General features: G+C 37.1%; 1 protein-coding gene across 1 annotated transcript in view; it reads right to left on the bottom strand.

The window, feature by feature from the left end:
* Window positions 1–11,092: 11,092 nt before the first annotated feature.
* Window positions 11,093–13,162, bottom strand: part of LOC147608954 (V-type proton ATPase catalytic subunit A-like) — a 48,514-nt gene continuing 46,444 nt past the window's right edge. Inside the window, exons 17-20 of the mRNA XM_086788789.1 lie at window positions 12,766–12,863; window positions 12,599–12,677; window positions 12,310–12,398; window positions 11,093–11,790 (exon numbers count right to left, since the gene is read on the bottom strand). Of these exons, the coding sequence (XP_086644915.1) occupies window positions 11,676–11,790; window positions 12,310–12,398; window positions 12,599–12,677; window positions 12,766–12,863 (381 nt within the window). The 3' untranslated portion in view covers window positions 11,093–11,675. The remainder of the gene's footprint in view (window positions 11,791–12,309; window positions 12,399–12,598; window positions 12,678–12,765; window positions 12,864–13,162) is intronic.

Genomic DNA, 13,162 nt, shown 5'->3' with positions numbered 1-13,162 from the left:
CAAGGAAGAAACTTGCACTTGGATCATTAGGATCAACGCTTTTTTCCCCATCAAGGAGGCACAGCCGTTGATTCCTATCCATAAAACAATTACTATCCGGGATTTACTTTATCTATCGTAATAACAGAAATTGAGTCTCGATTTACGGATCCATCAGTCCAGCCTAACCCCATCCACTCCCATGGGTTAGCTAACCGCCCAACCACTGTAGTGATGGGATCCAATTAAGAATTTGGTTAGGTTTTGTCCCGGGTACCAAGGAAAAGAGTTCCAAGGCCCCCTAGCCGGAAGTTCATGCAAAATAAAACTAGTCACACCACTTACACACCCAATATGAAATTGCCTTTTCACAGATTCAACTAATTTTAAAATAATCCTTTAATAAAACCATAGTATCACTGATCACCATCTTCCAAATTATCCGATTGATTCAATTTTTCATCATTCCTTCATCAGAGTATCTATGGCATCATTGGCAACTAGAACGCTCACCACCTGTCCACTCAGGAGCCGTTTCAATAGTTCCTAGCCCATAATACTCGGCAATATAATCACTTATCGAGATGGACTCTCGTTGAAGATCAGCAAGATCAACCAACAGATCCATATAAAGAGCCATGGTGGACTCATCCGTTGAGGACGAGCAAGGTCAGTCAACCAGATCCATGCCCGGTTTCAGAAAACAACTCTTACTCCTTGTTCCAATATCTTCCTCGACGCACGCGTGGGTATCCTAGGCGACCCAGAGCCCGAGCATCGTATGGTCAGCACCCTCTAGGATTCTTCGCAGGTGACCTAGCGCTTTACTCATAGGCCGCCTCTCATCCACCGTATCGGAAGCTCACCATTTTAATCGAACCGAGGCTGGTCAAGACCTCGGTCGACCTTGCTACGCGAGACGTCCTCCATTGACTCTCCGTCTCGGCAGTTGTAACTTTATCAGTTAGGTCTCCACGACCTTAATCACAAGACGGTCAAAATGCTTTCCCAGCATTCTTGACATAAAACAGTCATTTACAAACAGCAATTGAGATATTTCATCTCTCCTCTCTCCTCATTCAAGTCTAGTTCCAAAAAGTTAGCTTAACTGACCTAAAAATGGTCAAAAAGTGACCAAACTGACTTGGAAAATTCTAGAATCAATTTGTTTGGTTAGGAGCTCAACTTTTTCTATAAATAGAAGCCTCCCCTTGTTGAAAATAGATAGTGTCTTATGCATTGTTACTCTACTCCACCTAAGCCAAGAACTGTGAACTCTTTAATAATTCACTAGTTTTTGACACTTCTCTCTTTCTTCAATCGCCATAGGTGGCTCCATCAACATACTAAACCAATTGATTGGTTGGGGGCCTCTACCGTGAACAAAGAATCAAGCAATTTGTAAGGTAAGTGTAGTGAATTTTGATCTTTTCTATATTTTCTCAATGTTTCTCTCTTCTCAACCCCTCTCAAGCTTGAGAAGCTTAATTGAAATGGTTTTTTTTTAATGCTATTGAAGTAATTAATGAATGATAGTAAAGAATTACATAAATTTTCATTTATGCTTAATTCTAATAGTTTTTATGTAATATCTCTCTCACACTCAAGAAATGGTCATACTCATGATCATTTCTCAATCCAAATGAAGCTTTTCATAAAGTTTTTTCTTAATCCAAGATTAATCTATGCTTAAGACCAAATTAATGGCTTTTCCTATGCTTTTAGTTTATGTATTTCATGAATATTGATGATTCAATCCATTATGGATTAATGATCCAATTGGGGATCATTCTAATTATTTTCTTAATGATAAGCTTTATCCCTTAGAAAATTTGAGATTTATCAGTCATAGCAGCGGAGCTATGGTAAAATTTTTATAAAAATTACGCATAAAATAACTTCATTCAAAGCATGAAAAGAGGATTTCCTACCATATTCTAAGAATTATCATCCTAGATTAATTGAATTTCATGCATAGAGGTATGCATATAAGAGATGGATATTTTATTATAAAAGAGTTACTTTTAGCATAATTGAATTTCATGCATAGAGGTATGCATAAGAGATGAATATTTTATTATAAAAGAGTTACTTTTAGCATAATTGAATTTCATGCATAGAGGTATGCATAAGAGATGAATATTTTATTATAAAAGTGTTACTTTTAGCATAATTGAATTTCATGCATAGAGGTATGCATAAAAGATAATTATTTTATTATAAAAGTGTTACTTTTAGCATAATTGAATTTCATGCATAGAGGTATGCATAAAAGATATGGGAAGTGATAAGATGTGATAAGATGCATATGAGATGAGTTAAGATGTGATAAGATGAGTTAAGAAGTGATAGGATGTGTATGGGATGAGGTAAGAAGTGTATGTGATGGGATATGTATGGGTTGTGATAGGGTGAGAATATAGATGTGAATGTGGATGGGTATGTATGGATGTATGCATGTAGATGTGGATGCATGAATGTGGATGTATGGATGTGAATGAGGATGTGGATGTGGATGCATGGATGTAAATGTGGATGTGTGTATGGATGTATGTATGTAGATGTGAATGTGAATGTGGATGTATGGATGTAAATGAGGATGTGGATGTATGCATGTAGATGTGAATGTACGCATATAGATATGAATGTATGGATGAGAATGTGTATGTAGATGTGGATGTATGGATGAGGATGCATGAATGTGCATGTAGATGTGGATGTGAAAATAGATGCATGGATGTAGATGTGGATGTATGGATGTGAATGTGGATGTAGATGTGGATGTGGATATATGTATGGATGTGAATATATGATATGTGATGTGAAGGAATCTGAAGTGATGAGATGGAAAATGATGTGATGGGATGAGTACACATATAAATGGAATGTGGAATAAGTAATGTGGATTGATGAGGGATAATGTGGAAAAATAAGAGTTAATATAGAAACTGTATTTGTAAACTGTTTATAAATGCTTGATTCTTTGTTCACGGTAGAGGCCCCCAACCAATCAATTGGTTTAGTATGTTGATGGAGCCACCAATGGGGATTGAAGAAAGAGAGAAGTGTCAAAAACTAGTGAATTATTAAAGAATTCACAGTTCTTGGCTTAGGTGGAGTAGAGTAACAATGCATAAGACACTATCTATTTTCAACAAGGGGTGGCTTCTATTTATAGGAAAAATTGAGCTCCTAACCAAACAAACTGATTCTAGAATTTTCCAAGTCAGTTTGGTCACTTTTTGACCATTTTTAGGTCAGTTAAGCTAACTTTTTGGAACTAGACTTGAATGAGGAGAGAGGAGAGATGAAATATCTCAATTTTTATGAGTTTAAAACTCATTCAAGCATGTGAAATATGCACCTCCTTTAAAGAACTCCCCTTCCTTACATATGTGTCAAAATGGAATCATTATACCTAAAATATCTTATATTTTTAATATTGCTCATAGTTTTTTACTAATAAACCTTGTACATTTTCAACTCTTCATCTTATGTGAGCATTTACTCATTTTTTGGTATCTTCTTTTACAAATTGGATTTATCTCCTCCCTACACATGGATTGATGCTATTGGCCCATAGGAACCTTAATTGGACCATAATCCAAAAATTTCTGAAAATCTAGACCCTTAGGCTAAGGTCCTTTATACCCATTTCTAATAAATTCTAATTGCACATTGGAAAGTTCTTTTTGAATTTCTGTTTCAGGGAAACTTATTTTAATAAGATGAGATAATTTTCTATCCAAAAATATTAAAAATATGAATATTCTCTCGCTAGAATATTTTCTCTCTCTAGGTTAAAACAGTTAGAAACAAGATCTTTATATTTCTGAAGAGGGGTTGATTACAGGAAAATATGCTAGACATCAAAAAGGGGTTGGGGGAGGAATCTTACAATTCAAATCCGACTTTAGATCCAACTGATTTTAGAGTTCTTTATAGATTAGTCAGCCCTCCACAAAATCCAAGGATAAGGATCCCTTCTACAAGAAGAACATACAGAACTCATTACCAGAGAATAATTATTTTATATTCTTAACACAATAATGGTCCACCAAACCGAAAGTTTCATTCTGAACATTTCTCCACGAGAATTTCAGTTATGCAGGTTCTCAATTTGTCATTCCTTAATTAGGTCCACAGGGTCAAAGGTCAAATAGCAACAATCTGTCACAACACAATCCACTAATCTCATAGTGATCTACTGAAAGTCATAATCGTCCTTCAGTCCACTAACATCATCCTGGGATTCTCTCCATTCATCCTTATTGTTCATCCTCATTGTGGCTTTATTCAACTTATCTTCTTTCAACCAGAATTCAGAAATCATCTTTCAGTCAAAATCCAAATCAATTCATCAATTCTCAATCAAAATTTTAAAATCCTATCAACCAGCATTCGAATTCATCATCTGGACATCATTTTTGCTTATAACTTCAAGGTCTTAGATTTACTCGTATATATTGCCAGTAAAGAGCTGTAGTTATATCCACGATATATATGGGTAATCACGGTCCTTGGAACTATAAGATAAATACCATCATATCTAAGTCTCAAGGAAGTGATTCCACACAATTGCGGCACTTCTATCTGAAGACCCAATTTCTCATTTATAAATCTTTATTCTGAATATCAATTTGTATGAATTTCATCACAATTATAATCTTTTACTGGCACTTCATAAATTTTTGACATTTCTTGCTTCTCGATTGATCCACTTTAGCCAATTCGCTCTGATACCAGCTGAAAGATCCCTGTCCCCATCGCACATCGAATTCAGGGATGCTAGCAAAACGGAAGTAGCACTTCTTGCATAGGGCAGAGCCTCTCACTCAGGGCCTTGCCCCACGGTAATCCGGACAAGAGACTAATCCCTCGGTTCTCTCAAAATCGAACTCGAAAAAAACTTCCCTTGTCCAGAAAGCACGGGCGATTCCTCCAAGAAAATTTATTCTAACATAGTCAAGAGCCTTAACTAACCAAACTGATCAGACCGAACCTGTTAGTCACATGGTCAAATCAAGGAAGAGACTTGCACTTAGATCATAGAGACCAACGCTTTTTTCCTCATCAAGAGGCACATCCGTTGATTCTTTTCCATAGAACAAGAGTTATCCCCAGGATTTTACCTCAACTATTGCAACATAACAGAATTGAGTCTCATTTTAAGGATCTATCAGTCCAGCCTAACCCCATCCAATCCCATGGGTTAGCCAACCGCCCAACCACTGTAGTGATAGGATCCATTTAGAAATTTGGTTATGTTTTGCCCTCCTGGGTACCAGGGAAAAGAGTTCCTAGACCCCCTAGACGGCGCTTCTTCAAGCAAACTTCAAGATAGTCACATCACTTACACATCCAATATAAAATTTTCTTTTTCACAGATTCAGCTGTATTTAAAACAATCTTTTAATGAAACCTTAGTATCACTGATCATAATCCTCCAAAATATCTAGCTTGAATTCTAATTTTTAATCACTCCTTCATCGATGTACCTATGGCATCATTGACAACTAGAACGCTCACCACCTATTCACTCAGGGACCTTTTCAATAGTTCTTCCTAGCTCATAGTACCCGAAAATATAATCACATAAGAAAAATCCACTTGGACTCTCTGTTGAAGATCAGCAAGATCAACCAACAGCTCCATATAAAAGAGCCATGGACTCGTCCGTTGAGGACCAGCAAGGCCAATCAACCAGATCCATGTCTGAGTTTAGAAAACAACTCTAACTCCTTATTCCATTTTCTTTCCCGACGTAAGCGTGGTTATGCGACCCAGAGTCTGAGCACTGTATGGTCAGCACCCAAATCCACCACATTACATCTCATCCATTTTTATCTAACCAGATCCACATCACATCTCATCTATTCTCATCTCATCACACATCACATTCACATCTCAGCACATCTCATCACATCCATTCAGATATCATCACATCTCACTCTCATCCATTTACATCACATCACATCCATTCACATCTCATTACACACATTCACATATCATCACATTCGTATCCACATCTATTTACATCACATCACATTCATTCACATCTCGTAACATCCATCCTCATCTTATCACATCTCGTTCACATCCATCCATATCACATCACATTCATTCCATCTATATCACATGACATTCATTCCATCCACATTACATCACATCCACATCTATCCACATTACATCACATCCACATCTATCCACATCACATCACATTCATTCTATCCACATTACATCACATCCACATCTATCTATATCACATCACATCCATTCACATCTCATCACATTCATCCACATCCATCCATTCATCCAAATTCACATCTATCACATCTCATCATATCCACTCACATCTCATCACATCTCATCATATCCACTCACATCTCATCACATCATATTCATATCTTATCACCTCACATTCACATCCATTTACATCCCATCACATCCATATTCATTTAGATCCACATCACATCTCATCACATCCATCTATATCTATTTAGATCCACATCACATCTTATCACATCCACTTTTAGTACAGTTTCTCAACTTTTGATACTGATAGGACTTTTCTAAGTTTCTATCGATTGCTTGACCTAGTTAAAGATACCTTTTTATCGATTCCATTAAATCTAAGTATGAGTGTTGTTGAAGGTTTAAAAAGAGAAAATAAACCTTATCAAATTGAATAGTAAAAACTCAAAAAACGTATTTACGTATTGTATTTTTATTTCTTAAGTTTCATTAATGAGAACTAATTCTAAACTTTCGTTTACTCATTGGATCCTCGATCCTCCCACGGATTCTAGATTCTCTTTTCTGAATAAGAAATATGCAAGTTTTCTTGATGGATATTTTTATATTTTTTCTTAAATTTCTCAATTAAGATATATTTAATATTCTTTCTTTTGAATAAAATATTCATGAGATTTACAAAAATCAATTCTACCCATATTTCTCAATAAAAATAATAATACTCAAAATTTCACTTTTGATAAATACTCATAATTTGAATTATGCCAAAAATTTCTCTTTTAACATTTAATTGTTTAGATCTCAAATATCATGAGAATTTCTCTTTTTACATTAAAAAAAATTTATCAAAATTTCTCTTTTCTCTTAATTAATTATTTATGCATAAATATAAAAAATTATTTCTCATAAATATGATAAAAATCATTCTTTTTGCATAAGATGTTTAATATTAGAATATGATAGGAAGTCCTCTTTTAGCATTATGCATAAAAATAAGATATGTATTATTTTCTTTTAAAAAAATTATAGCTTCGCTGCTATCACTGATATTTCTTAATTTTTCTTAAAAGAATAAAAGCTTGTAATGAAAATATGATAGTAGTTTCTTTTTTATGCTTAAAATCAAACTATGTATTTAAATCATAATTTTAACTATAATTATAAACATAACTATGATTATCTCACTAAATTAAGCTAATTTAAACATTCCTCTTTTTCTAAATTGTTAGGATAATCCATTTTTAATTTAGAATGTATACAAGTAATCTTTATTTACTCATAAATAATCTAAAAAAAGATTAATCATTATTTTTACTAATCCATAATTATAAAAATATCAATTCTTATCCTCTAGCTCATCGAGTATAGAGTTTAGATTTGAATTAAGAGACTAACATTGAAAAACATCCTTTTTCAAGAGATTTAGCCATAAAGATGACTACTCTTTTAGAGAGAGATTTACTTAAAGAATATTACAATTAAGCATAAAGATTAAGTTAATGCTAATTAAACATTAAACTCTCTAAAAGATTTAGCCATAAAGATAGCTACTCTTTTAGAGAGAGATTTACTTAAAGAATAGTACAATTAAACATAAAGATTAACTTAATACTAATTAAACATTAAGAAGCTTAAGAAAAGCTTGATTTGAATAAAAACTAAAGAGATTTACTTAAAGAATAGTACAATTAAGCATAAAGATTAACTTAATACTAATTAAATATTAAGAAGCTTAGAAAAAGCTTGATTTGAATAAAAACTAGCATTTTGAAAGCTTCTCAAGCTTCAGAGGGATTGAGAAGAAGAAAGTCATTGTGATAATTTAAAAAAAAATCAAATCAATTTTACCTCCAAGTTTGGCTTGATTCTTTATTAGCAGTAGTGAAGCCTCCAATCAATCAATTGGTTCACCAAGAAGAGAAGAGCAACTTCAAGAGTTGTTGGAGAGAGCTCCAAGCTTCCAAGAGAAAATTTTAAGGGATAATAAAAAATATGATTATTTTAATATAATACTAACATGATATAGCTCCAATATGAAAATACAAAAGAATAAGGGTCTATTTATGGATGAGGAAGGTCACTAACCAAGTCCAACTGGGTTTTAAAATTTTTCACCTTCAGTTTGACTCAATTTGGACAAGATTTGGATCAGTTTGACTCTCTTTTTTATTCGGTTTGATCCAAGAGAAGAGATAAAAATCACATTTTTTTGAATTAAAAAACCCAACCACCACAGGTGAAAAAAGTACTTACCTCAAACGTCCCCCTCTCCTTACCAAGGTGTCAAAAATATATCATTTCTCTAAAATATCTTATTTTTTTAGTAATATCTCTTAATTTTTAACTAATAAACCTTGTACTCAGTCAACTCATCTTACGTGAGCATCTACTCATTTTTTGATATTTCTTTTATTCTTTGGATTTATCTCATCCCAACACTTGGATTAATCTAATTGACCCATTAGAACCTTACTTGGATCATAATTCAAAAATTTCTGAAAATATAGACCCTTAAGCTAAGGTTCCTTATACCATTTTCAATTATTTCCTAATACACATTGAAAAGTTCATTTTAAACTTCTGTTTCAGGAAAATTCATTTTAGACACTGAGAATTTTTGTATCCAAAGATATCTCAATTTTGAATTTTCTCTCTAGATATTTTCTCTCTCTAGGCCAAAATAAGGTAAAACAAGATCTTTCTTCTATTTCAGCGGGGATGATTACAAGAACAAAAAGAGAGGTTCTTATATCTTTACATCTCAAACACTGGAGAGAGGAATCTTACATAGATGGACATGGATATTTTCCACAGCAGCAGATCACTTCCCTTCTCGTTAGCATCCATTGGAAGCTCCTTCATTGGAGGAGCACAACTCTCCCTTGCAGGAAGGATTGTGGTGGTGAACCAAATCTTCTAGCCACCATGTGTACATCACATCGTACATTGTCCTCACAATGAATTTTTATTCCGCAATGAGTAACGGCCACAGCCTGCACATCATGATTTTGCCTCCTCACAAGAAAGCGCTGGCACCATTGACCCCACAATCCAAAGAAGAGGGCTCCTTCATTGTCCACAGCCTCCAACGTAAGAGACCTATGGAAGGCTTTCCTTCACTCCTTAAGAGACCTGAGGAAGGATTTCGTTCACATCCTTTTCCCTGCCCACATCTGCACCCACCTGGCTACCTGGCCTGCAAGAGAGGATCTTCACCAAGGCATTGCCCACAAGCTCAGTACCTCCCCTTGCAGCTAGCCTCCTTGGTGCTTATAATAAACTGAAACCATCCGTCTTCCAACCCCCCCTCCCCCCTCCCTTGGATGTGGATGAGGATTGTCTTCAGTAGCCCCACTGGAACCCTTTGGTTTGCCTTCCCTCAAGTCACCAGCTTGGATCTTGTACTCATCTATCCTGTGAAGCAAGAGTTGATAAACATGATTGCAGAGATTGTGTGCAGCATGCCAGAAAGGGCAATTTATTTTTCAGATTGCAAGTCACAAATGTTCTAATCTTCTCGGTTACACTTTTTTTTTGTGTGTGTGTGTGCGCGTGTGTGTGCGTGTGTGTACACATGACTTGTACGAGAAAAACTACCTCGACGTTACAAGCATTTAGACTGTTATGTGTTTGGTAGCCATGGTCCAAGTGCAGAGAGAAGCACATATGACTTCAGAGTCATCTTGGAGGTGCTTCCAGTGTAGGAAGTCTTGCTGCACCATGCACGCCAGATTTGCCAGGTATGCTACTAATGAGTTCCCCTTTGTTCCCATCTTTGATTATTGTATATCAGAAAGTTCCACCGTGTGACACAAATGGGAGAGGTGGGGATGGTTATGACACAGTAATGCAACGACGGCGCTATGTGCATGCCGTGCTCGTAGAAACACCACAGCCAAACTGTTGTGCTCATGCAATCCTCGTATTGCATGGATCCATGCTGTCCTGGCATTATATGTCCATTGTGAGGAGGCAAAGGGTCTGCCGCCAGACATGTTGGGCCTGCAATGGTGCTGCTAATCATGTGTGTTCCTGCAGGCGATAGCCTACTGCAGGACAGGTGAGCTAGGTGCCAGCTGCAAGGCTCCTGTAGGCAATAACCTAGAGGATTGCAAGGGCGAACACTCCTCTGCACTGGGCATGAGCCAAAATGCCGTGTGCTGTCAGTCTGGCATAGCAGTGGGGATGACACCCGTCCAATGAAGCCATTCGAATTTGTTGCCTCAAGTGAGCTGAGTATGAAAAGTAAGGGAAGCATAAGTTTTCAGGGGAAGGCAGTGGCGGTTCTTCCACAGCCAAAGATGCCAAGAGGGGTCATCAGCAACCCGGACTGAAGAGAGATCAATGTGCCATGCTCACTCCTCGAAGCTCAATGACGCAAACCTTCTGGACGGGGACGCATATGTTCTCTTAAGTGTCCCCGGTTGGCTGGAAAGGGACAGGGGCCGACCCCGCCAGCAAGGGAAGGGTGTCTTTCACAGAGGCTAAAGATGCAGAGGTGAATGTCATGCCAGAATTCAATCAGCATCCACATGGAAGGGGGAGGGGAGGCTAAGGGGCCTGTCAATCCTGAGGGATAGTGGAGTTGTTTTGTTGATGAGGTGAAGTTAGTATGTTGCCCACGTAGGTGTGCATGAGGCAGTTGGAACAAGTGGAGCAAAGACCTGAGGAACTGAGCCGGCGGGCCCGAATCAAGGCACCCACATTTGGAACATTACATACACGACAGACAAGGCATCGGATCAAGTTTTCTCTTCTTCTTCTTCTTCTTCTGGAACTGGAATCAGGTACTTCTCATCTTTTAAATACTTGATATACATGGATCATCTCATAGGCTAGATTGAATCCTTTAGCTTCTGCATATGCTTGAATAAACATAAAATATAAATGAATGTGCAAGTATCTATCTTCTTTTTTTTAAACATGCCTAACATAATTTAATTCAATCAGCACTTTTCAAGCTTGTCGCATAAGTGTACAGTGCGCACCGTACTTAATGTTCCTAACCACAACAAAGGTAAATCATGACTTTAGTGAGTTATGTCTTTAGGTGTGGAGGGTTCAAACACACACCCGCTTCTGGACAGCGTGGTGCAACAGCCACTCAGGCAAGGGCCCGATTTATGCAACAAATTCACTCAAAACTAGGCCTATATAATGTTACAATTTCTCTTGGATCAATCACACATCAATTATCTTCTTCAATTACTTTATTTTTGCCTACCGGAGGCTACAATTGAAGCACTGACCAGAGCCCCTACAAAAACACCTTGTATGTGTGTCTTTACAAGTAAATAACAAACTTTTTTTGAGATTGCAGACCCAATGATTACACAAGGCTCATTGCCTATAATAGAACCTTTGCAGCAACCTTGGCACCAAAATTTGAACTGCAAAAGATATGGCACAGCAACTTGAAAGTTGACCAACCATTTCTGAGCTTAACGATAATCGTCTTCCAGGTCTCGGAATCCACTTGATAGATCTTCATGAAGTTTCTTATATTTTGAAACCAACGCAGCTTCACCGTCTGAAGGGTCTTCAAATTTCTGCGACCTGCAGCACCATTCATCCCACAGAATATATAATCATTAACAGCCAAAACAGCTCTTAAAAATGGTTGCTGACAACCAAACAACGAGTAAACACAAACACAAAAACATGGATACTGGAACCTGGTGGCCGCGGTGTGTGTTGAGGAGAGCCGATAGTGTTTTTGTGTGTGTGTGTGTGTGTGTTGGGGGGGGGACGATTTGGTACTCCAGGAATCGGGCTGTTTTTGGTGAGCCGCCCATTCAAGCCTTTCACTATTTCAAAGAATCTTTACATCAATCCCTTTATGATTGTCTCTCTCTACATGAGATTGACCCATCATTGTATAGCCTTTTCACGGATATATTTTGATCATGCCCTTGTTCACTATGAACTCTGGCATTTCTTGTATATGATGCTTTTTGTGGGTTTTCCTCATTCTGAGGTTTCCCACTAGTAATCGAAATAATCATTACAAAAAAAAAAAGTGTGTTGGGGGGGGGGTGTGCGGCCTTGCTGTGTTGGTTAGAAAAACAAACATACACCAATTTGTAAATAAGATCGCCTAGCCGCTGCTTGATAATGTTGTACGTTATTCTCTGGCCATCAGCTCCAGCTCCTCTTTCAACAGCCTGAATAGTGTCATCCATGATAACTTCAATCATGAACAAGAGCAGATTACGCGAGCTATCGTATTAAGAGGTTAAACAACAATTTTCTTTTGAGGCAAACCAAGGCTACTTTTTTGATGCAGAGAAAGACCTTGCATTCCAATGCATGCACAAAACCTTCTACGCAGAGACGATTTGTAGCAGTTGATAGTCTGGTTTACCTGATTTGCCAGAGTGTTGAAATGAATGATGTTCCGCATCATCCAAACAGACTTGTAGAAAGGGCAAAACCTGTCATAACTGCCACATCCAAATAAGAGTTAGTATCCTCTCAAACAAAAACCGGCATACAGAGCACCAAAACCCGACATCTGGCATAAGAGCTTACGGTGTGAAAGCATTTTGTGCCAAGTAATCCTCACGCAAAAGCTTGGCAACCTCCAAAGTTATCTTGTCACTCTCAGCTAATGCGTCTTTGCCTACAAGCTGCCCTCAATACAGTCCATGTAAGGGTCAAGTATGTTGAGAGATGGTTCCATAAAAGCTGTGCCTTCACACAGACTTTGCCAATGTGACACAAACTCAACACCAACAAAGACACGTTCAAGCACATCCCTATTTGATTTTTCCGCCTCACACATGCCATGAATTATGGTAAGAAAGACACATAAAGGTGAATATTTTACATTTACAATCATTTGTAATGCATGAATTTATCTTCTAACAGTTCTCCAACTGACAGCTGCAATTCAAGCCATTGCTAAAGGTGATAGTTCAAGTGTACA

This window comes from Cibotium barometz, chromosome 52 (assembly GCF_041138505.1).
Source record: "Cibotium barometz isolate CiBa-2024 chromosome 52, ASM4113850v1, whole genome shotgun sequence".
Lineage (NCBI taxonomy): Eukaryota > Viridiplantae > Streptophyta > Polypodiopsida > Cyatheales > Cibotiaceae > Cibotium > Cibotium barometz.
Note: the sequence above shows the minus strand (reverse complement) of the source record. Positions and strands in the feature narration are given on the sequence as shown.